General features: G+C 41.9%; 1 protein-coding gene across 1 annotated transcript in view; it reads left to right on the top strand.

The window, feature by feature from the left end:
- The window catches only part of FAM53A (family with sequence similarity 53 member A), a 69821-nt gene extending 54703 nt beyond the window's left edge, over positions 1-15118 (top strand). Inside the window, exon 5 of the mRNA XM_057376213.1 lies at positions 13915-15118. Coding sequence (XP_057232196.1) covers positions 13915-14238 — 324 coding nt within the window. The 3' untranslated portion in view covers positions 14239-15118. The remainder of the gene's footprint in view (positions 1-13914) is intronic.
- The last annotated feature ends 9735 nt before the right edge of the window (positions 15119-24853 follow it).

Here is a 24853-nt window from a genome sequence, read left to right as displayed (position 1 = left end):
CAGAGCCCTTACAGTCCCTGGGTTGGAGGGGAGAGGTGCCTGAATGGATTGGGATATAAATGGAGTTTGTACAGACTCTTCTGAYTTGCCACAGCTCCTTTCACTGGCACCCAGCCACCTCTCAAATGGGTACGGACTTGAGAGTTAATCACYAAGTCCTTTCTTTGTGATCACTGATTTTTAAGGACAGATAACTGTTGTCTTTCCACAGCCATCTGGTGTGTAAGGGAAGGGTGGATGGGCAAATCTGAGTGAGCCTGGTCCTGGCTCTTTTTGCCATCATCTCCTCCAGTTGCTTTCTGCGACTGTGATTCATCTGTCCCTSTAGTCTGAATGCAGAATCACACTAAATATTCATATGTACTAGCTAATAAGTTGTCAGCTTTATAAAAAGAATCAGGTAGGTTACACCTTCCAAATCTTCATAAAAGTGTGTTTATGTGCATGACTGATAACTGTGTGCAAACAAGTGAGCATCCTTGCCCCTGTGAAAGTTGGATGTTTTGCTATTATGAGGATTGCAACAATTTCATTTTTGAAGATTTCCAGATCCTCCTATTATATTCCTGGTTAATCACCAGTATTAGTTTTCTCTCATGTTGTAATGTATTTGCAGGTTATGCAACAGCCGCAGGGAATTGAACTACAAGTTGTAATCTTAGTTTTTACTCTTAWACATACTTGGCAATAAATCTTAAATTTATTGCGACAGTTACTGTATGTGCTGGCTTTTGTCCATGTGCTTTCTGCGGCCASTCAAAGTACTGCAGAATGAGTCTGTCCTTTGAACGAGTTTTATTGAGCTCTCCCAGTTGAGGCAGACTGTCCTTTGAGAGGTGTCCTCTCAAAACAGCACAGATTTGGAGCTTTTTTTCCCCTGCAGAGGGACAGACCACTCGTCACATCAGTTGGGAGCTTTGGCAGATGGACACAGTGGTTGCTGCTGGGTTGTGTGGAGAGGCTTCTCACCAGGAGCAGACTCCACYGTCCTGGCTCTGATCCTGGGAATGGCCTGTCCATGGATCACACTGCCAAGGAGCCCTTCCATGTACCTGGCACTTTGTTGTACTTGCTGTTACAAGTGCTGTGCCCTGTTTCCTCACTGAAAGAAAAAACCACTCAAGTGGAAGGAAACATCCCAAGGGCTGCTGGATGGACAGCACTGTTATATTTCCTACACGCTGAAATTATTGTTGCATAATGCCAGTGCCAAATGAATGGTATATTAATAATATTGATTGCTTGAAAGCTTCAAAGCCCTCAAGACTCTTTGTTGGAACCCATTAATGGTGGCTGTATGTTTCTGTTGTGCATTTGTAGAATTAAATGTTGACCTGTGTGCTACATGCTGGGAATTATTTCGGTTTTCTGCTGCAGCAGTCTGCTTCCCAGGAATGCTTGACCTGTGCTGCAAGGCCAAGGAAGACAGCTTGCAACCCTCATTGCTGCTGCCCTTTGCAAAGAGCAAGAATTCCATGAAGTCATGTTTTACACGAGTTTTCTGCCTTGCTCTACAGCAAAATTTCTTAATCTGAAGCAGTTAACAGTAAAACTTTTGAATATTTTGCTACTTTTTGGGTGAAAATGAAACTTTCGTGGGTAAGATGAGTGTATTGCTGCTATCAAGTGCAGTTCTGAGAACTTGATCGCAAGARTACCCAAAGCTTGCTTCTCTCAGARTTCAAGAACCAGCAATCCCTTCACTCTGTCCCTCTTGTCGTGCTGCAGAGGCCGCAAGTATTGCCACATGCTAAAAGCATAATATCAGTGTGAACTTGAAGAGGTAATTTGAGGTTTGGGGGAGCTTTGAGTGGGTAACAGCTGCAGCTTGAAACTCCTCATCTCTGAAACAAGGTGCTTGCCGCAGCTGCTTATGATTTGTGTCTCCCCCTCTAACAGCAGCCTGGCCTGGCAGAATGTACTTGTGACAAAAAAAAAATTATCTATGGGTTTAATGAGGGTGAAATTTGGCAACTATGGCCCAGAAAAGCACTGCCAGGAGTTGTGAACCACTTTTCAGATAGCTTAATGCAGTTAATGATCAGTTGTTTCTTTCCAGTAGTAACCTCCTTTGTGTGAAACATGTTGCCCCTTACATTAAAAAAATCTGCTCASTTCTGTGAAGACAACATATAGTGTTACATCAGCCCAAGACTATCCTTACTCAGCAGGTTTGATTTCCAGAACGTGATTAGGATTGCTGCACAAGAAATATTCCTAGTGATCCTAACTTGTGCTTTGGTTCAGACTCCGTGGATTCTTTTAAATGGACAAGGAAGAGGGAGCTGGATAAAMGTATGCTCTTTCCTAAGCAAGGGAACAAACTGGAAAAACAGATGGTGCTAAAAATAGTTTATTACCAAGGTCTAAATATGGCTCTGTGGGTTTTTTTGTTCCCCCCCCCCTTTATAAATAATGCAGCTATAAATCCTGCTAGGTATCAATAAGTATTGAATTAACTCAAATCTGCTGAGTGTTACAGAACCTTTTGGCAGCTTTCCAAGCTTGGTGTTGCCCTTCATTCACAGGATCAACATTTAATTCCTTAACAGGGGAAACCTGAAGAATTCATCCCCTTTGAATGGAAACATAGACGCAGGGAGCTTGAATGAGTAGCCACAGGCTCAGGCATCCCGTTGCAATGGAAGGGGAGCAGTGCTTGATGAGTTCCTGCTAGGTCGCAGCCAGGATGAATCTCCTCCTTTCTTTTCTGCAACGCATGAACAATCAAAGGCTCCTTTTTTATCTATTGTTGCCATGGAGGGCGTCCATTTAAAGTTCAAATTCCAGCAGGCTTGGGAAGAAGGAAAGGAGATAGGAGTAGGCTGGGCTGGGAGATGATAGGCAAGCATCAAAAGTGAGCTGAAGACAAGCCAGCACTTTGTCCTGTGACAGGACAGACCAGGCTGGGGGTACTTGGTTTTGAATGGATGCCTGGAAGTTTTTTGGAGCAGTGAATGAAACGCTGCTGAGGTAGCAGGCACAGAGAGCATCTGGCGTTTTGCTTTCTTTGCCTCGGCAGAGTGGGTCTCAATGTGAAATTAGGCCCGAAATGGCATTTAATGAAGTGAGCCCTTGTGCTGGAGGTTCCCTGTGCTCTGACAGTGAGGGAGTATAAGCCCTGAGGAGAGTGAAGAAAAGGAAATCTCATTAAGGATGGAGGTTTTCCCCCTCTTTKGTGAATGGATTCTGTAACAAATGTCTTGCAGATACCCAGAGCTGCTCAGCATTGTGTTGCTTTGCCATACCTGCAGTCAGTTTTCCATGGATGTTTATGGTACTTTTCTGTAAGCAATGTGCTAAGAAGAGGAGGCAGCTTAATGTCTGCAGAGTTGCTTTTCCTTTCTGGCAAGTTCCTGTACGTACAATAAGTATTCATTGCTGAAAGAGCTAATGAGTACCAGACCAGCTGCATTTGACATTATGAGAAAAGAAAGGGGCCATCTATTGACTCACATGCCAGGTTTCAGCCAGCTGTGGATATTTCTTTTTTAATTATTACTKATCCCATCAGAAAATGGGATTATGCTAAAATTATTGGTGATGCTGTTTGGAAAACAATACAATGSTGAGTTAAGAGCTATGGTTYRGTGTTAAATATAGGGTACTTATAGYTAATGTGCCTAAACTGCACCAGAGGGTTTAAAGAGAGGTGAGAGCACTTTTCTCAGGTTTAACCATCTGGGTTTTGGCAGGTGGCAGGRGATTAAGTTATTCTTTTCCCTTGCTCTAAATTGCAAGAGATGATGGCTAGCAGAAGTGTTGAGTAGTGTTTYGTCATTGATATGGGAAYTTTTTCCAGATTTTTTGGCAAAAAATAAAATCCCAGTGTAATCTTCTAAAATTTACTAGAAAAAAGAAGTTTTACATCTTTGAATTTAACTCTGGGGAGAGGGTTCTTTAAATTTGTAATAACGTGTTACACAAATTAATAGATTAATGCATTTTTATAGAACCTGAATGCAAGATTTAACTCTGAAACTAGACTTTTTTCACCCATACTGTTATCTGTTGTGAAACTTCCCTTGCTTTTGACAGCCACTTTCTGACTTGATACATCATCATGTAAAAAAAACCTAAATCAAGTTGATTACCCTGAGGCTTTTCTCTGCAGAGAGGTTTATTAAAATCACTTGGAAAAGTCTTAAGTTTAACTGTGACTTTGTCTTTTGTTAGTCCTGCACTGCATAGATCAGTTCCTGCTGCAGGTGTGCACTGGTGCATAGGTGTGATAAAAGCAGAACAGATATCTCAAGCTTGTGAAAATGAACTGATTGGAATTTCTCTACATSACTTAGTGATGTCAATCCTTCCATTAGGATGGGAAATACTGACTTGTTTTTCATGTACATACAAATAGAAGTTTGTTCTGTTGTTAAGTTGCTGTTAGATGCAACTTTTAATGGAATATATTTAGTGAGGAGATGTTTTCTGCTTAAGTGGTCTGGGAGGTGATGGTTTAGTGTTAGGGTGAGCTGGAGAGAATCAAATAGCTCATCTGTTCCTTTATTTGAGAGCATTAATTTTTTATGCTGATGATGACATGTACTTTGCAATAAAATGTAGGTATTAACAGAAAATGAACTTTGAATAAATGAGACTTGTGATGAGTTTCCTGATTTCAGTTTTCATTATAGTAGTAACCATGTGGCTAAAACTCAAAAGGCCTTCATGGTATGCTAGCAAGTTTGCAAGCTGGGACAGCATAAACAAGTCCTCATCTTTAAAACAAARTGTGTGAAATAATTGAATGTACATTTTTTTGACTGTTGCAGCTTTTTTGTACAAGCTCTGGATTTACTACAAAATAGAGGAAACCTGAGGCTCATCCCGAGAGGTTGAACTCAGTTTTAGTGTTACCTCAATGTTTTAGGAATTTGAGTGTTGACTCTGCCTTGCACAAGTTGTGTGTATTTTGCTTCTGCTCTGACTTGGTATGATGTGTTTTAAAACMTGTATTGTTTTTCAGGGCAACTGAGGGATAAAGGACCACATATATGGTGTCCTGAATTTAAAAAAAAAAAAAAAACCATACTGAACATCAACTTTGGTATTTGAACCCATAAACAAACTTGTCTGAACTGTATTTATCAAACAGAAGTTGTAGTACAAGTCAACTTAGTATTAAATATATATAGCAATCCTGTCACTTAATGTCAAGAACACTTCCTGAACCACATTATTTCAAAAATGTTCTAAATAGTCCAAAATCAGATACCAAGCTAGAAAAATGCAGTCCATGCACCATTCACCTTCAATCTCTGGTACTAATTCTGTTCTTTTTAAACAAATGCATTGTGTTCAACTTACCACTAATTATTTCCAGGGACAAGTTAAGGGTCCACCTACAGTTTGAATTAATGCTTCTGGAAGAATTTACTGTTAAATTGAGGGGTTTGCATTGATCTCAGCAAAAGATTCGTAGCAGCACTTGTGCTTTGTTTGTCTGTGCCCATGTGTGGCTCTGTGCACTTGCAGAGCAGGATCTTAAGGCTTTGTTTTGGACAAGTATTTCTGTAGTAGAAAATTGGTCTGAAGAAAGGGGAACTGTTCCCAAGCTGATGGGGTAGTTTTCCCCTTTTTTCCCCATCCCCCTTCCCTGGCAGAAGTGAACTTTATGGCCCAATTATAGAATCCCTTAAAATGCTAGTTATGATGGAGTTCCAGCATAACCCAATAATATAGGTGAGTCTGACATCTGTCAGTAACTAATGAGGGCAGCATTGGAATCAGGATTTGGAGTTTACTTGTCTAATTTCTCTTAAGTTTGACCTATCATATCAACTTATTATTGGACCTGAGGATTTAAAAAAAAAAACCAAAAAACCAGCATGCAGGAATTTTAGGAGAAGTTGATGCAGGGATGTGCACTGCAGCAATTGGTGCATACGTGATTCAGTTGTTAAAGTAATTGTTTGCAGCTCATAGCAAAGTCATGAAGGAATAAGACCTTGGCTAAACTGCTCAGGAATAGAACTTCACTATAAAAATAGATGACACATAAATGGCAGGAAATGAAGCCAATATGGTCATGTTTTGAAGCCACAAGGGTCAAATCCTGTCCTGTGTTACTCTGGTGCTTAATCAGTCGCCTTAAACCTTGTTACTTGAGAGCAGAGTTTGGTGTGGTGAAGCAAACTTTGAAATGTCACTTATTTATCTGGAGTTTAGTGGAAGCACAACTACAGCGTCTTTTCTTCTTGTCTAAATGTATCTACTTAGAAACTGAGAAACTTATTAAAACTCCTGGGGTTGGAGGTAGCTTTTGTTTATGTTGTTTCAGAGCTGATTGTAGTCTGTTAATTCCACTGTCAGAGGAATAATACATCAGAAGGCTTTGACTACCCAGGGTGGTCTTTGTTTTTGGCTCCTGAATGCTGAACACTGAGAGATGGTACTGCAAGCAATCATAGTCTTGTTAAGCAGTTTCCTTGTGCTGCTCCTTTTGTGCCTGTGTTTCTGTTCAGGGATGTGTGTATAGCTCATGTTAATGATGTGTGTGTGCGTGCCTTCTTATTTCCCAGTTTAAAATGCAGAAAACTAGATGCATCTTTCATCTCTATTAATTGGATAYGATTTAAATTAAGTCTTTATAAAATTATTTTGTCATTTCACTAATGAAGATGGTAATATGCAGTTTAAATAGTTTCTTGCTTCTGCAGCCTGTGTTTCTTTTGAGAAAGGAAAGGTAATAGTTCCTGAATAGGAAAAGAGGGAATGATTCTGGCAAAGCATGAATCACTTCTGCTGGGRGAGAGCATATGCTTACATTGTTTCCCTCTGTGTCCTTCTACTRCAAAACCAGATGTGTTTATCATCCCTGTATGCACACAAGTGGTGCAGCTGTTTGTTCATCACACCATTGCTCATTAGTGTTGTTGGCTGATTGGATTTGCCAGACCGAAGCCTCTCRAGCTTATGCAGCTCAATCAACAGTAGAGGCCCAATTCCACATTGTCCAGCTCTTCAGTCTGTCCATAAGGTGAATCAGTTCACTATCTGTAATAGATGTGCTTAAGGTCAAGCCRGGAGTAGGAAGATGATTCTAGATGAATGTGTKCAAAGACAGTGGTTTACCTTAAGGCAGAACAATTTCTGTGGTACTGTAGAGACCCCTGAGTACAGCTTTTGCTGAAGCAAGGCTAGAGCAAGAACCCATCATCCAGGCTCTGTCCCTGCTCTTTCAGTACCCTTTCAAATAATTTTTTTCTGTAGTGTTGGTTTGCCTTTGAAGAAACCTCTGTTTTAATGCATCAGTGCATTTCAGATGAGCACTGTTCCTGTGTCCAGTAATTGTCCTGTTTGGCTTGCACTTCCTTCTCCCTGGCTCATCTTGTACTGTATTATCCAGMTGAACAAAGCAATGTCACTGTGTTCCATTTTGACACTGTATTGATTATCAGCCAGTTCAGAAGAGTTAAATCCACTGTGTGAGCCCCCTCTGTTGTAGYTGATGGCATAATTCACAGTATCTGKAGACATTAGTGCTTGCTGGACTGGTGCTAGGAATAGCTGAAACTTTCTCTGCTTAATTACATGCAGGTGAAATAGGTAAGTTGGCCTGATGTTTGTAGAGTATAATTCCACATTTTTACAATAAAAGCTTTTATGATTTATACTTGCTCAGACAGGGAAGGTAAAAGGTTGCGGTTCACAAATTGACTGAATTAGAAATCTAAGAGGCTAACATCTTGATTAAAATTCCATGCTGTAAACTTTTAAAAATGCAGTTTAGTGTTGGTCTGGGCTTTATGAAAGGGGAAGATTGCTATATATGTTCACCTTCTTCATGTTAGCACTAGTGTTGAATCATATTCTTGGCTGTGTTGCATTAAGTACTGCATTAACTCGCTTGGCTTTCAATTTGTCTTTAGGAGCAAACAAAAGTTAACCCCTGAGGTGAATGGTCCTGAACTTGCAGAAACTGCTAAACCCCAACACTGAGTTTCCTGCACTACGAAATTGCCCCTATCTGACTAAAATTTAATTTTTGAAGGAATAGCTACAAAAATGACAGTAGTGGTTTGGYTGCTTAAATTCAGTTTAAGCATTTTCAGTCTGACAAACTTTTCTTTAATCTGCTTAAATTCCTTGGTTTATTATRTTACTCAACGCTGGAACTTCACTGAGTGCCTGTACTCTGTAAGCACATGAGGGATGAGCCCATAGCTCTGAGAGGGGCTGGGGATGCTCTCAGTTGCTCAGATGATCTCTGCAAACCACTAAAAGGAAAAGTGGATATTTAGTTTTGAGAGGATATTTAGTTTTCAGTGTGAAATTTAATCCTCTGTGTGCAGTGCCTATGATGAGTARTTTTTATGTCTTGAGTTTGGGGCAAGGGGGAGTGGGCATTCATGTGGAACTCGGTCCATGGTATTTGTAATCCCTGATGCATTTGGGATCTCCTGTGCCTCCAACTTGGCTCACTGGGTTTTGGTGTGATGGCAGTGGTGTCAATTGGCTCCTGCAAGTTTCCTGGCTAGGTGAGTAGGTTGCTTTAGAGCTCTGAAGGCTGCAGTGTCTGACTCCTGAAATCCCCTGACTGATGCTGAGGACTCTGTGTGGGTGCAGTKGTGCTCAATGAGGGAACTGGACCCCAATTTCCCCTCCTGTCCCCCAGTCTTTGTGCATTTTATTTTTCTCACTTGGAGACTTTAACTGTTCCAGTGGTTTCTCTCAGTTACTTCACACAATGAGCAGTCTTGTATTCTGGCRTATCTGAGTACAATTAGACAAATTTGGCATTTCACTTAAATATTTCTTCAAGTCATATTATTTTTTTTCAACTAATAGCACTAAATAAAAGGCCAAACTAAATCACAGATTCTTGCAGCTTATAAACAAAACTTATAAGGATACTGTGGCACAGTTTAGAGTATGAGCATAACTATCTAGGCCAATAAATAGATCAACTTTCATGGTAGACTACACCAGAAAACTGCATGCTTAAATCTAGAACAGTCTGGCTAGTGGGAGATGAAAGCCTGTTACATCATGATGCTGTTTAGTATCTGATGTGAAATGAGTTGATGGCAGTTTCCTCCCCTTCCTGGGCACCTACATCTAAAAAAATTGAAATAAACTTTGAAGATACAGCAGAGACAAAGCACTGAACAACTGTCRTTTCAAGTCGTAGCCATATTGCTGTGTGTCGGCTTGTATTGATTTTTAACTGGGTTTTTAGCATTGCAAATAGGGTTTTACCTTATTTGACTACAAGAATTGCAGCAGCAATTCTTTCTCTGCTGGAAGGAGTGGTTGTTATAGTTCAGTGTCTAATTATGTGGCAGAATGTTAAAGGTTGTTTGCTCTTTTTCATTCATATCCAGTATTCCAGTTCTTTCTGTTTCTTAGCTATAGATGATGACATAAACATTGCCTTTTTAATATATAAAAGTACATGTCGAATTTCCAGGGAAATGAGGGATAACTGCACAGCTACAAAAAGATAACAGGATCTTTGGTTCCCTGATGAATTTGATCAGATTTGATTTTGCCCATGAAGATGTTAGGAATTTTCTTGGGATGTGATTGTTTCCACACAATACACAAATAGTAATGCTTTTGTTCACTACTTATTTTTTAACCTAGTGCAAGAAAAATAATTACTTCTCTTTTGATTTTCTTCAAACACRTAACATAAAAATCTGCAGTGGTTTTGGACCTGAAGTATTTTCCTAGACACTTGAATTCTAAAATTAAATGTATTTCTACACCTTTTAATTTCTTGTTTGAACAGGAAGCGATCCTTTCCCACTTTACTTTAGGTTTTAACTTYTAGTGCATTAGCAAGCCTCAAGCACATCACATGATGGAGAATACTATATTGTTTTTCTCCTGTCAGCACCACTTTGTACCAGTGAAGCAGCATTTCTACTCAGTGGCAAGTTTCTTGAAAGCAAAGGTTATCTGCAAACACTGGAGTGTTCACAAAATGCTCAGTGCAGTTCAAGACTGAGAAGTCAGAGTCAAATGTCAAGAGATTTACTCTACAGGAAGATTAATAGTTTGTTACATAAACACAGCATTTTTTCTTACTATTTTTCACTTGATGTGGTAGAAGATGCAGGGATTAGGACTGTGATGGGATGTTCTTTAATCTAAACAACCAGTTGACATTTCTAATCATTTACAGCAGACACTGTAAATATCTCCAACTTGAATTGTCTCAGGTGAAGGTATTCATGCTAGTAATGAGGTGCATGAAGTGAAAATTCAGTTTACAGGGAGAGCCACCCTTCCATCTGTGTGTGGTTGGATGTGATGTCAGCYAGGTGATGGTTTGTTCAAGGAGAGTTCTCAATGTGATTGAGCTGCTCAGCACCAGGCTTTTGTGTCAGTTCTCACAAATTCCTTCCTTAAGCCTCCCTTTTAGTTTCATTGAATGGAATCTCTTCAAATGATGAATTTGTACCATGGTTGGATTTTGTCGTTGCTGAGACTCAACTGTGAYCTCTTTGGGGACAGGATGGTGTCTGAGATGTGAATGCATCGTGCTGTTTGTGGTGCTTCTGATCTGAGGCTTGGCTGTGAGTTACCATGGGTAGAGATGTTTGTTACTGAGCCAGTCTCACTGTTCTACAGGAAACAAAAGTCAAGGAAGTTAAGTAAGGACTTATGAAGCTCTCAAAGGGAGAAAGAAGTGCAGCCCAGCTGACTAGCTTATCTCCATCAACTGGCTGGATACAGGGAAGGAACAAAATAGCCACATGTTGCTCCATGCCTGGACTCATTACTTCAGTGTTTTATGCTTGGATTAGATGCTGATGGTCCAGGAAATTCCAGAATCCTCCTCATCATGAGGACCACTGCACCATCCATGTATTTTGTATCCCTGGTAGACAGACCTTAACAGTCAAGAAATCCTGTGTGCCAGCCTTGTCTTAAAGCAGCATCTCTTGTGCCATCATAGGCAAAAGTCTGAGGATGGGACAGGAAGCAGGCCAGATAACCAGTCTGATTAGTGTGATGAATCCCCTCTCTTCCTAAGCCTGTGACTTCAGGSAGCAGCCTGTCCTGTGGTGATAACTGGTGCTGGGAAAGCAGTAGGATGGGCTCAGGGCTYGTGGTGGTTTTGGGCTTTTTCTGCTCCTCACCCTGTACCAGCTGCTGCAGCTGCACCTCTTCAGAGCAGCTGGATCCTCACCCGCACTCAGAACTGGACTTGGAGGATGATGGGGGCTTGGGGGACAAGCATGAGAACTGCTGCTCCCATTATACACTAGGTTTTCATGCACGTAAATGTCTTATTTTCTCCCTTGACTACTGTAGCAAATGCTCTAGTTTTGTTAGTAAAACAAAAACAAGCTTTTTATTGCTTCTTATATTTGGAAAGTGATGTATTACGAGTTTCTGAACTGATGGTTTAGTAAAGAGTACAGACATTAGCTTCCTTTCAAGCTGCTCTGGGCCTTTCTTGTTTGCTTTGTATGGCAAGGGTCTAGAGAGATTTCTTTTATTTCCTTCCCCACCATTGTTTCTGGTACAAAGTTGGGTTTTTTTTTTCTTAATATTCAGACATTTTATCGCCTCACTTCTTTTAAAACTCTGAGGTTCTTTTTTTTTTTATTATTTCTTTTTTCCCATCACACAAAAGAATACTTTTAGCTGATTGAGTTCTATCCATTGCCAACTGTGGACTCTTTTGTCTTGCTAGTCCAGCATCCTTTATAAAATGAGGACCATTGAGCAAGTACTCGCAGGCTCCCCACTGAGCACAATTGTGCTTGAAAGGTGTGGTACTGTACCAGGGTAACATGGAAAGCTGCAGTTCAGAGGGCCTGAATGCATTGCAATTTCTACCTTTTGCTTTGTGAAAGGAGCGGGATTGTGCTGCGAGATAATAAATCCACYTATTTTTAGTCTGGTGAGGTTGTGACAAGTGGGTGAACAAAGAACCAGTTGAATGCACTTGCTGTTGTGTTGAAACCGGCTAAAAGTTCCCATTCAAGTGGTTTCAGCACAGTACAGCTAACAGGCAATTTTCCATTTATGTACACAAACCTTCTAGAAGGACAGCTGTGTGGTTGGATTAATTTCTAGCAGTAAATTGAATAAAAGATATTTTGAAGGGGAACTTGGGAATTCCTTTCTAAAACACTGAAAGCAGAACTTTCAAAGCTTTTCTTTATTTRGTCCCTTTCCTTCCCAGTACCTACTATAAGTTTAAAGAACTGAAAATAATGCCCCCTATATGGAGATAGAACACATCTTGTCRTGTTTTTCAAAGCAATGAGTTAGACTGAGGATTAAAATATACKTTTTTTTTATTATTTTAAAGGTATACTGGTTTGCTTTTAAACAAATAGGAGAGGAATTCATGCTTATTAGTCTTAGAAAGAAACTCAAATGTTCTCAGATGTTTGTACTTGAATATGTTGTGAACCATACAGAAGTGTTTTGGAAACAGGAATGTGCATTATACCAAAGCTGTTTTCATAGGGGAGTGAATTTGAAAATAGAAATCTTTTTGTTCAAGCAAACTAGATTATCCCTTATAGATCTTTCTGGTCAGAAATGTATTAACTAATTGTCTAATGTGTTGTAAGATATGAAAGCTGTTTGAGCAGAAGAGCAAAAATACCTTTTGATGAACAGAGAAATGTGTTGCATTGGTGTGTTAAATGTGGTGCAGGCTCAGGGAATGCTGYTGCAGTGCCTTCCCAGTGGAAGGGGAGGGGTACCAGTGATGGGGCCATCAGCCCATCCCATCCTTAAAAAACACTCAGAGACGCTGGTGAACCCCTTGTGTGGGTGCTGATGTGCTTTGGTGATGTAGGAACATTACCCAGTGCTCTGGAAGAGCATCTGGAATACAGCATACTAGGACTGTTGCAATGCTCCCATTTCAAATAAACAAATAKAAAATACTTAACAAATGACAAATTGGGGAGGAAGCTGGAAATGGGTGTGAAAGTTGGTCTTGTTTCCCTGTGGATTTCCTTGTAATACAATGATTGCCGTGTGTGAGACTGGAGACACTTAACCAGTGAGAGACTGAAAGTGAGCACAACATGACTGTCTTGCACCACCTCTGAGAGGACCCCTGACTATTTTACCTTCCTCTCACTGTGTGCTTGCATGAGGCCCAATTTAGAAGTTTCTCACTGGTTAAAATCTAAGTTCTGGCCTCTATATTTGTTAGGGTTTTTTTTTTTTTCTTTTTTCTTAAATGCTGTCTCTGGATTGTAGCCAGGGATCCCTTACAGCTCCATGTCCCCCCTTTGTCTGTGGGACAGAGGTAGCACATTTACTGAGTATTTCTTTTCTGTTGCTTTGTGTAAATAAAGGCAAGTGCCCCTCTGGTTTTTAATAACCTTTGAATTTAAACAGAATTGCTCCAATTCCTGAGCTCTTGTTCAACTAAAAGACAAACTAAGCTGGCTCTGGAGTAAGATGCTCCCAGTAGAGGCTTGGGTTTCTTCTGTTTGAGATTACCCAAAAGTGCCAGTTGTGCTGATGATCTGGCTGAGGTGACGCCTGAGGGCTCATTGTCTGAGGGGAAATTAATTGTTGACCAGGCTGCAGTGCAGCTGTCTGACCTAAATGCTGGTGTTACCAAATGCTCTGCTCTGGATTTGCCAGAAACCYAATACAGGGGACTGGGTGGGTGTCTGATTCCTCATGCAGTTGACCAAAGCTAGGGTTTTGGGTCTTCCTGCATAAAAAAGGGGACTGYTTTTTTCACAAATAGGAATCAATGTAAGTAAAATATCCGTGCAAAACCAGACTATGTAGTAAGTGAATACCATTCTTCCTCTTTCTTCATGCTTCCCATTTCCAGGATTACTTTAAACACGTGGCACTCTTGAGTACATACACTCAAACCATTCAAGAATTTAAGGAATTTATTCTGTTTCTCCTGTCCAGTCATGGTTAATATAGTCATATTTTCTCTTTTATTTTTCATTGCAGACTTTAAAAAATTCCAAAAGTCTTTGCTCCCTTGACTATGAAGATGATGATGATGACACACAAATGAAGACAATTGTGTCATCCCCATGTGACTCAAATGATCTTATGAACATCATCACCCCCGGCTCCAGCCCGATGAAAGAGCAGCTGGATGAAGGGAGGCACCACGGGTCATGCCAACGTAGCTTCAAAACAAGGGATTATAAGAAAGCAGACGCAGTGTGTGAAAGCGATGAGGACACGAGTGATTGTGAGAGCACTGAAGAAGGAATCTTCCCTCTAGACTGTGGGGACTTGGACCTAGAGCAGATCGAAAACAACTGAGGCTCCAAGTTGTGTKCTAGAATCAGAATTGTTCTAAATTAAAGCGATAGAGGATTACCTTTGCCATGCATAATCCATGTCCCTGAATCTCTGTATCGCCTATCTTTGGGCCTGTGTTAGAAGAAATGTTTCAGGTGGGGGAAAAACGTGAACCATTGTTACCTGTTTAGTCTATTGGTCAATACGTGGATGACAACAAAAAAAAAAACAAAAAAACAAGTAGGAGGTTAAATGTTATTTTGAACATTAAGGAATAATTTTGATTAAAAATTTCCTAACAAATATTTTGCATTTTTATGGCTTTTACAGTTCTGGAGAAAAAGCATCTCTATTTTGAAATGAATTTTCAGAAGGGCATTCTATAAAACTAAATCTGTCTACAGTGATTCTGGTGCGGGTCTATGTTGCTTTTGTTAAAGAGCTTAATGTGAAAAGTGAATTGCATAATGAAATTGGTAATAAACCTTCAGATAGAACTCTGAAATATCTGGTTGACAACTGGTCCAAAACACTTAACTGCCATCTTTGACAGTGTCTGGTTAAAAAACAACTTCATAACATGTACAAATGTTCTTTTCATACATTCAGGACTTTTTGATCAAAATATGGTAGTGACCTTAAAGGTTAACATTTTTCATTATTTTACTACTTGAATTGTTTTCTAGCCTGAAGCAATGCTAATTTAGGTGGGCTAAAACTGCAAGTAGCTGCCCACCTACTTGGTCATTATGTTTTCTGTGGTTCAAAAGAATGTACAACAAGAGCACTTGAACTTTTAGACAGGGACTTTGTAATGATCAATTCCCCAGGAGGTGATCCCTTCAGCAATACTAGAAGGAAAATAGTCCTTGAATTAAATAAAATGACATTTTGCTTTGCACTTGTGTCTGTTTATGGATTTTACTGGTGAAAAATGTGCGGTGTCTGGCAGATTCTGTCATGTGGTACTTATGTGCGGAATTGGGTGGAGGGGAAGGGCAGATTTCTGGTCATCTGAAACAAAAGTGACATCAGGTTTGTCTGGAGTGCTGCAGAATAACTCATGCYGGATCCCAAAAGTGTCTCAATGATTACATACCCTGGAATCATCTCACATGCTGTACTGCACTCATTGCAGATTGTTGCAACAGTTTGGGGATTTTTTTAAAATTCAGCTACAATAAGGAATTTCCTCAGCAAGGGGGAATTTGATCTCAAAATGGTGTTAAAGGGGATAGGAAAAGGGAAAGTTAGATTATGGTATTTGAGGGCATCATGTTAGTATGCTCAAATGTGCCAACTTCTGCCATAAAACCAAAATACAGCAACCTATTTTAAGTCAGCTAATGGAGGTGATTAAAATAAGAAAAAAATAGCTTGAGGGATGTGCCMAAGGCTSTGGCAARGTATGATACAGSRTCCAGCTGTGTGGTTAGGGTCARCCTKTGATTATAAAGGGAATTGTCCCTTWATTACTGAACAAGTGCACATAGCTCGCAATCTAACCCAAATTATAAAAGTCTGGGWATTCAGTAAGATATTCTAAATTTTTTCTTCCATGGCTCCCACATGACAGTGATCTGTTGTGCTATTGATACTGGTATGCGTGCGTAGTGAGGTGCAAGAACACTGCGGAGATTTGCTGGGTTCTTGATGTGTTACTGCACATTGTGTGGGAGAAGTGAAGCTACTCACTGTTGACCAAAATCATTCTCCTTTTTCTGGATGAGTAAATAAAGCATTTGCTTTGGAGCAAAGGCTTGAGTTCCTTCAGAAGCTCCTGAGAGTGTCTCACCCTAGAGATATTTGCTGTGGAGCAGCACAGAGCATACAGGTGCTGGCACATGCAGCCCTGTTGGATAATCTGACATACTGGAGGATCTTTGTGCTTCCTCAGCAAATATTGAGAGGTGCAGCCAGTTCCCCTGATGGGGAGATGGGSAAAATGCTGCAGTGTGGTGATGAGACACTGGGTAATGGAACAACCCAGCTCACTCCTGGGCTGCAGTTGCTAATGCAGAGCTGCATTTCTTCTCTGTGTGTTCTTAATTGAGCAATAGAGGTAAGTAAAAGTGACTCAGCTTTAATGCAGGGTTGTAGCAAAGGCCAATGGTACAACTGGGATCRCTTAAAAGCTAATTTACCTATTTGAAAGCACTAGTTAAAAGTATAATAGCATGCAATGAGAAAGCTAATGTGGCAATCCATTTAGCTCTTCCTCCCCTAAGGAAGACAAGCTCCTGGAGGAAGTAAAAGAAGAAAATGCCTCAGAGGACACAGTTAGAAGGAGGTTAAGATGTGCATTGTCAATGAAAAAAATAACAAGAGCTGAAGCTGTTAATAAGATGGTGATAAAGCAAAGGCAAGAGTAGACAACCAGATARTATTTGTTCTAGCTCTGAAATATGGCCTGCCTGTGGTGTTAACGAATTGCTTTTGTAGGTGTGCTGTTTTCAGTCAACACAAAGACACATTCCTACCGATCCTTRGGGTAGGAAGGGGTTTCCCAAGGGAAGTTACAGATACATTTGCTCATGGTAACACAGGACTCAGTCTCCTGCTAAGCCAGCTGTTAAAACTCTAAATAGCCCTTTCATGGAAACAAACAGAAAGGAGTGGGTTTGGATACTGAAGAATGAATTTCATGACAGTAGGAAGTAGTAATTATCTAGTTTAGGCTCGTATTAGTCGGTGACAGGAAAATAAGCAGTTGAACAGCTGTGCAGTGACACTGGCAAATGAAGAAATCTGCTGGAAGRAATCTGTGCACTTTGTCTGCAGATTCCAATGTAATCCCCCATGAGAACCAACAGCAAAAGGAATTGTTGGTTAAAATTTCCTTCAGATGGGGCTGGCTTGACTTCACATCCACCCCACGAGATCTGAAGTCCCTCCCTAAAAGAAAATCACAGATGATGAACATGGCACCTTTGTACTTGCTTACAGGATGRTGTGGTGGCTGTTGGGCAGAGAGGGATTTGCAAGAAGGGAAGGTTTGGTTTCAGAGCCTGARCTGTGCTTGGAGGCAGCTGAGTGGGCTGTAAGGAGCTCTGCTCTGGGAGTGGTTTCCTTCCATCTTGCACCCAGTGTCAGAACGGAAGGCCATGTTGTGTGGGGTTGAGGGAGTTGCTCTGGGTCACTTATCTTTCATTTTTATTGCAACCTGGATAACAAAGTAGTATGCACGTTAAATCTACAGTCAACAGGAAGCTGGACAGATGGGAAAGATAAGATAGCGTTAGAACTCAGAATAGTCTTGGTGACTTGTAGAAATGGTTGCAGCAGGGAAATGGTGGAGAAAGACAAGATCCTTTCTAGCACAGCACTAAATTTAGGTGGGACAAAACAACTGCACAAATTCATAGTTCATGCCAGCTTGTGAGCACTGATAAAGCTGGTGCTGCTGGCGACAGAAAAACTTCAGGCTGGGGTTCACAAATGGTGATGCATTTGGAGAGATTCAAGATAATCCAGTGCTTCAGGGATGCAACTTGAGACATTGCACGTAGGGCAGAGTGGTGTGACTGATACCTTGACATGTGGAAAAAGCACTTGTGAGGATGCACTGGAAAGATTGACCTTGAAATCATGTGGTAGATAGGGCTTAAATTGTGGCTAAGATGACTGGCAGTTTCTTCTTCTATCCTTTCCAAAAAAAAATGATAGGGAGTCGCTGAACAGATGTGTGGGGAGCTGGTAGTAGCTGTTGCACAAATGGAGATCTGTTGTGAGCAAGCATCTGTCAGGAGCAATAGCTGCATTTCAGCTTGCTTTGGGGCAGGGGACATGGCTGGCTGACTTTCCACAGTCCTTTCCTGTCCCATTTTCCTCTCCAAGCAAGCCTAGATGTTTGAAGGTAAATAAGTGCTGGAGGAAGAGAAGCTGAGAATGAGGTGCCAAGGAGAGCACTCTGAAGAGGAAAGGAAGGAGCTCCTGTGCATGGTTCWGCTGGGATCAGCTGCTCAGAGCTGACATTGTTAGAACATAGGCCCCTGTGGTGTGACTTTGGGCTAAATCATCTCTYAGAAAAACATAAATATGTATTTGTGTGTATGCAGGTCCACTCTGAGGGGTGGTGCCTACTGAATTTACCTTTGCTTTCAAATCACAGGTGAAGTTGCTGCTTACCTGTTGGTGTAAAGATGGCCTCTACAGTTCCTCTGAAAACACACACATTTGTTGGAAATCCCCCACTGGAGGTTGGCAGATGCCAGAATAATTTTTTTCTCAATCTGTTCACTGTGTTTATTTTGCAAACTACACATTGTTTGTTGTTAAAAGTACCCGAGTCTAGATCTGTGTGCTTGCACAGTGGGCTCTCACAGCAGGGCTCATCTTTTCATTAGGAGTCATCCAGTGCTGCTCAGCAGATCATCCAGGATGTTTCCTTCAGGATCTTGTCATGGGAAGAGGTGCCACAGCTGCACTGGTGGCACATGTTGCATATGCTCAGCTTACAAAGGACCGGGTCCAGGAGCTGCAGGCTGACACTTCCACCACATCCCTGCACATTTGCATCACCATTACAAAGGGGTGAGTGTCAAACAGTCGGGACCTGGGGCCCTGCTTGCTGTGGCTGCTCGTCCTTGGACCCCGTGGTGGAGCCTGTTAGTTGTTTAAAGGACACAAACTGCAGCTTCAGCRGAGCGTTGCTGCCATATGCTGAGCAGCCCATTCTGGTGTGTTTTCAAAGTGAGTTTGGACATCAGTTGTTYTGGAGTTTGTGTGTAGTTAACACCATCCAAGTTACTGCTCCCACCACCATCTGGTCATTACAATAGTCACTGGCAAGCTGAAATGCTGGGTATTTACTGGGGGAAAATGAGGCTGCTTTCACTATCTTTCACCATGCAGCTTCTTGGACCCATCAGCAGCACTGCTTTTATGGCTTTTTGCCACTGTAAAGTGCCTTTGAGATCTGTACTATGAGTGCTTTGAGCCAGGGAAGTATGGCATGACCTCCATGGAAATAAGTGTAAAACTTCCTCAGAGCAGCATTTAATTTCTTAAACTCTTAAAACGCCAAACCATAAGTTTAAATGTTTCATGATGCCTCWGCTTGGATAAAGAGCTGTGGTCTCCTGATTCAGGTAAGCTTGTGTGATGTGAGCAGTGATGTGGATTGGAAGTGAGGSATGTTCTGTGGAGCACTCAAAACTTGTGTCCCACTTTCCCAAACAGACTGGGCTGAACTCCTTCCTGCAGCAGCTTGGAGTGAGGATGTGCTTCCAGAGCACTCAGATACAGTCTGGGATGATGYTCAGCTGCCCCAGCAGCCATGTTTATGTTTTTTACTTTTCCTTGCTTTATCTTACAGCTACTCTGTGACAGGTGAGGGTTTGGGACACTCTGAACAGGTTCTGAAAGTGTCAGAGCTCATGACCATGTGGGTATGGCAAGGGAAAGGTTGCTGCTGTAGCTCTTACTTGTGATTTTGCTGCACAAAATCTGCTTCATTCTCCCAAAGCTCTGTCCATGCACTGAGATGTGTTCCCATAGAAAATGGAGCATGCTGTTACATGAATGGACAACCTTGCATAATTCAGAAATGTGCATAAAAGCACGCTGCCAGCAGCCTTGGCTCTGTTCTTTACTGGTTCTGAGGGACATTTCAATGTTCATCTACCTCTAGCACAGTTTTGAAAACACTGTATGATATAAATCACCTGCTGAAACAAGAGAGGAAAATATTCTAATTGTCCAGATTTGGTCATTAGTGATGTTATGACCTTTGTAAGTCCAATGAGGAGTCACTGGGGGAGGTGGAGAGAAAAAGGCTGGAGAAAAAAAGGCTGAAGAGAGACCTTGTCACTCTACAACTCCCTGAAAGGAGGTTGGAGCCAGGTGGGGACCTCAAGCTGCTCCAGGGGAGGTTCAGGTTGGACATCAGGAAGAATTTCCTCATCAAAAGAGTTGTTAAGCCTTGATGAACATATCAGTCAACAGACTGGCCAGGGAGGTGGTAGAGTTGTTGTCCCTAGGGGTGACCAAGAAATGACTGAACGTGGCACTCAGTGCCATGGTCCAGTTGACAAGGTGGTGGTTGATCAGGAGGTTGGACTCAATGACCTTGGCAATTTTTTCTAATCCAAATGGCTCCGTGTCATTCTRTGTGACCCACACCAGAGTCAGGCTCTAGTCAAGCAAACAGACTGTGATTACTTTGTTTTTTGTTTGATAGAATGGATTCACCAGAGAGGAAATAAGATACGTGTTTTACAGATGTCTTCATTGCCTTTTACTTGCCAAAAAAGCAATGTCCATGCCTAGGGAGCATAGGATTTACTCTGGAATTCAGTCTGGCTATTACAAGATGATCTAGTTCTGGTTTTCCCCTCTGACTCATAAACATCCCTAATGTCTCCCCATCCCTATCATTCTGTTCTATCCTCTATACTTCTCAGTTACATCCATTATCCTCTCTCAATTTGGAAAATTATGTCCAGAGATGGTTTCTTGGAAGGGTTTGGGTGGTGTGTGGGCTACCTGGGCAGTGAGAGACAACTGGGGCAGCAGATATGTGCTCATCCTATATGAAATGTTTAGAGAGTGGAGATGATAAAATTTCAAATCTCAAATAACAGTTTATAAACTGCTGTGTTTTTCCAGACCTTAAAGGAAAGGTCAAAATTGGGTGAAACTTTATACGAATCACAAATGTTGATTTGTGACACAAGTGTTGTGATGATGAAGGTGAGTCCCTGTAGATGCTAAGGCTCCTTATCTAGATGGCTGGTGGTTTGTTTTGGTTTTATTGTTGAACCAGTTTGTGTTTTTTTAACAAATGGAAGGAAGTAACCCTAAGGGAGTACCTGTCATGGAAGAATTTCAGCCTGAACACCTTTAAGTCATTGTAAACAACTCTAAAATCAGGATCTTGTAATGAAAAATGTTGGTTGACCTAATCTTGGAGCTCTTCGCCATCATTCAGGGAAGAGTGACTGGGTCTGACTTGTATGTCTGATGTGGATGTTGGTTTTCAAATGTCATTATATTGGAGTCTGCCTAGGCAAATGAGAAAATGGTAACAGAAACAAAAAGGGAAAACACATAGAAATCAACAGAAATGGCAAAATYTGAATAGGGAAAAAAGCACAATATAATTTGGGCGATCATTATTTAAACCGAAATGGTTGYGGCACAATGTTTGAACTGTAGCAAATGGAAGTTGTTCTACCCAGATATTTTTGGTCTGAAACACACATTCGTTCTAAAGGAAGGAATTTCTTTAGGTCAGCCTGACTCAGGGCTAGTGGGAATGGCTGGGACAGTCTTCAGGCACCAATCTCTTTGARTTCTTGCCAAGAGAAGTTTCCTAAAACTTGAGGCAAAGAATGTGAATTTAGCCCATAGGCAGGAAAGCACTGGGACTCTTCATCTTATTTGTGCAACACAAAGCTGTCTAGACCTTGAACTCCTGAAGACTTGTGTATCTTGCACAGCAAGAGCTGTTCTGAATGGTAGCAGTGACTCCCAGACAGGAAAAGAACCACTTCAAAATGTATTTGTTTTTCTAATTTGTGTAGTGCTGTGTTTTCACAACTCCAGTATTCAGAGTTATACCTGTTCCTAAAACCACTCACAAATGGTAAAATCCAACCTCATTTCCATGCTCTCAACTTCCCTTACAGTGAGGGCACCGTCCCAGTGGATCTGTCTCCATTCTCCTCACTGGGATATTTGTATACCCAAACAAACTGAATTGTTGGTGAGGGGCTGAGCCGGGAGCAACTTGAGTTCTCAGCACAGGAGATSCCCGGGTGGGGGGAAAAGCTTGAATATGCAAACAGAGTGAGCCAGACATGGGGACAAAAGGGTGATATAATCCATTTTGCCAATGGCCAGCTGTTCAGCTGCAGGGCTGCCCCACTCTCCCATGGATAGTTATGCAAATTGAGGGGGGCACAGGAAGGCAGCTGGACCACGGCTGAAGCTGGAAGYTGGGCTTGTGTCATGAGCTTTCCCCTTACCCAGGCCACCGTGTGTGCCCACCGTGCTTTGGGATGAGCTTTTGCCATTTGCCTGCTGAGGCCTTACCTTCAGCCCCATGGCATGCCCAAAAATGCACTGGCACCCTTTCCCTTGGCGTTGCAGCTGAGGTGTTGTAAAACACACATTCCTGTGGAATTGTTCCTGGAAAGCACTCCATGTGTCCACACTGACATCAAAACCCCCATCACGGTTCAATGGGTGGCCCAAGGGCAGGATGCAGGGATGCTCTCTCTGCCCTCGGTGCAGCCAGGGCGCTGGACACATGGATACAGGAAATTCAGCACCCTACATTTGGGAGAAAGTCTGGGAAAATAKGATTGGCAATTCATCTGGCTGAAGGCCGAGCACCGTTTCAGGTGTTGAAATCCACTCCTGCAAACTTTGAACTGCAATTAGGCACGTAAATATTGGGCTCTTGAGGGATGAATTGCATTGCTTGGAGAGGGGGAGTCAGGAGGGACAGACAGGGATCTCATGGGGGGCTGGGGCAAAGCTGCTCATTGTGGTGAGATTTCTGTGGGGGAAGAAGGCTGTCTTGGATAGGCTGGTCAGTGTGTGGGAGTTTCCAAAGCCAAAGGAAAAGAGTGGATTGTGGACAGAGAGAATGGAAGARTTCTGCCTGTAAAGACATTGAGCCAGGTTTGAGCAGTGCAACTCACAGAGAAATTTACTGGACTTGGCAGTGGTTTTGGCTGCACATAGCAACACTTTCAGATGTGCAYTGAACCTTGTTCTCCCACAGTCTTCCTACCCAAAATATTAACTTGATGCATCTTTCAGATCCTCACTATGCCATGCTGGGGAGAAACCTAATGAGATGGTGGCTAAGAATGAAGAAAAATCTCACCCATCATCTCAAGAGAGGAGGTGCTTTCCYCAGAAAGACCCTTTTAGACTTTTCAAAACCTTGTTTGAAACCTGACTCATTCTCCATGTTTCACTCTCTCACCAGAAAGTTGGTGCTTCTACCAATGGTAATCCTTTCAATAGCTTTTGCAGTCTAATTTTAATGCATTTTGTGAGTAATCCATATGAAAACACAACAGATTACTATTGAGATAGTCTGGACTACTGGGAAAATAATGTCTTTACTGCCTGGTAGATTGTTGAAAGTTTTTAGTAAAATGTCTTTTAGAATCACAAGTAGTTCCATTTTTTAGCCTGTACTTTGTAAGTGAAATGGAAGGTCTGATTAGTGGAGAAATCTGTCATTTCCCTAATGAGGTTAAGTGATTAGATGAAGGAAATTCATGACCACAGCATGGCCTGGCCTAGAACCTCCATGCAGCAACCTGTGCTTTCCAGACTGGGAGCAATTCAGCCTCTTGGCCATATTTTTTTTTCCCAGCAGGGATAGAAATATCCCTTTTTCACTCACAACAGGACAGTCAGGATGACTCTTGGCTGTGGATGCTGAGGGAAGACCTCCTCCAAGAGGCTGCGCTTTCCTGATTACCCCTGCTTAGACACTGCAATGCCAATTTTCAATATTTTCTTATACTTTATGGGGACTGTACTCAAGTCCTGCGCTTGATCTAATTTCTGGGGCTACACCTTCAAACTGATGAGAGAGCTTGCAGTGTAGCTGGAGGTGGACTCAAGGGTGTTTCGGTCTCTGCTGTGCTGCCCCTTTGCTGTGTGGAGCTGCAGAACTGGTCCTCAGGACTTTTAACATCTGACATTTTCTCTTCCCTGGTTTTCCCAGCAGGACTAMAGCACCCTTGGCATCCTGGTTGCAGCTACTTCCTCTAACTGCAATGCAAGGCTTCCCCAATGGATTTTATACACTTTTATAGCCTGACTAACTTTTAATTTTAATTTTCCCTCTCTGACTGGAGGCTGACAAGGTCTGTCTCCTTTCTGCCCGCTCAGCCTCAGCGGATTTCAGTTGGAGCAGTTTAACGAATGTCAGCCGTGGCCTCATTGTGCTGCATTGTTTTTGTGGGTGTCTGCACCTTTCAAACCAGCCCCAATTAGAAGAGCGGGGGAGAAGAGGGGGGAAAAGAAAGGAAGTAAATAGAGGCAAAATGATTCAGCTTTCAGCAAATGTGCAGCCTGTTTGTCAGACAGATGGAGCCACGTAGTGGATGGCTTTGCTGCAGCCTGGCCCCCGAGCAGGTGGGTATTTTGGAAACGAGGAGCGGTTTGTCCCGCTAATTCGCGGCCGYGCAGCTCACACAGGACATATGTTGATTACAACTTGCCTCGGCTCCTGCTGTTGCAGGAATCAGAACGTGTCCACCCCTCCCCACCGGGCTTTAAAGAGAAATTGCTGGAATAAAAACAAAGAGAAAAAGTTACAGACACTTGTTGCATTGGAGTGGGAAGGACAAATGAGGGTTCAGAGCCACCCAGGCACGATTTCACTGAAGTACTAATTGCCAARTGCCTTTCATTAAGAGACCATCGTGGTTGTCCCAGCAGCATTTTGAACATATATGCAGATGGGCAGATGGCCCTTTGCTGTAGTACAGGCAGACGCATCTAGTGTTACAGATGGATTATTATGTTGATTCATCACTRAAAGAAAAACTTATCTCACAATAGGGCACTCGTTGGAGCACAGTTCCTTCTTGAGCTTATGTTTTTTCTCAGTATTGCCAGCTTTTACTGCTTGAAACACAGTTTTCAATCAGCAAGGCTA

The sequence above is a fragment of the Malurus melanocephalus genome, unplaced genomic scaffold (assembly GCF_030028575.1).
Source record: "Malurus melanocephalus ecotype Western Australia unplaced genomic scaffold, MMel_1.1 scaffold_274, whole genome shotgun sequence".
Taxonomy (NCBI): Eukaryota; Metazoa; Chordata; class Aves; order Passeriformes; family Maluridae; genus Malurus; species Malurus melanocephalus.
The sequence above is the reverse complement of the archived record's forward strand: the minus strand, read 5'-3'. Positions and strand labels throughout refer to the sequence as shown.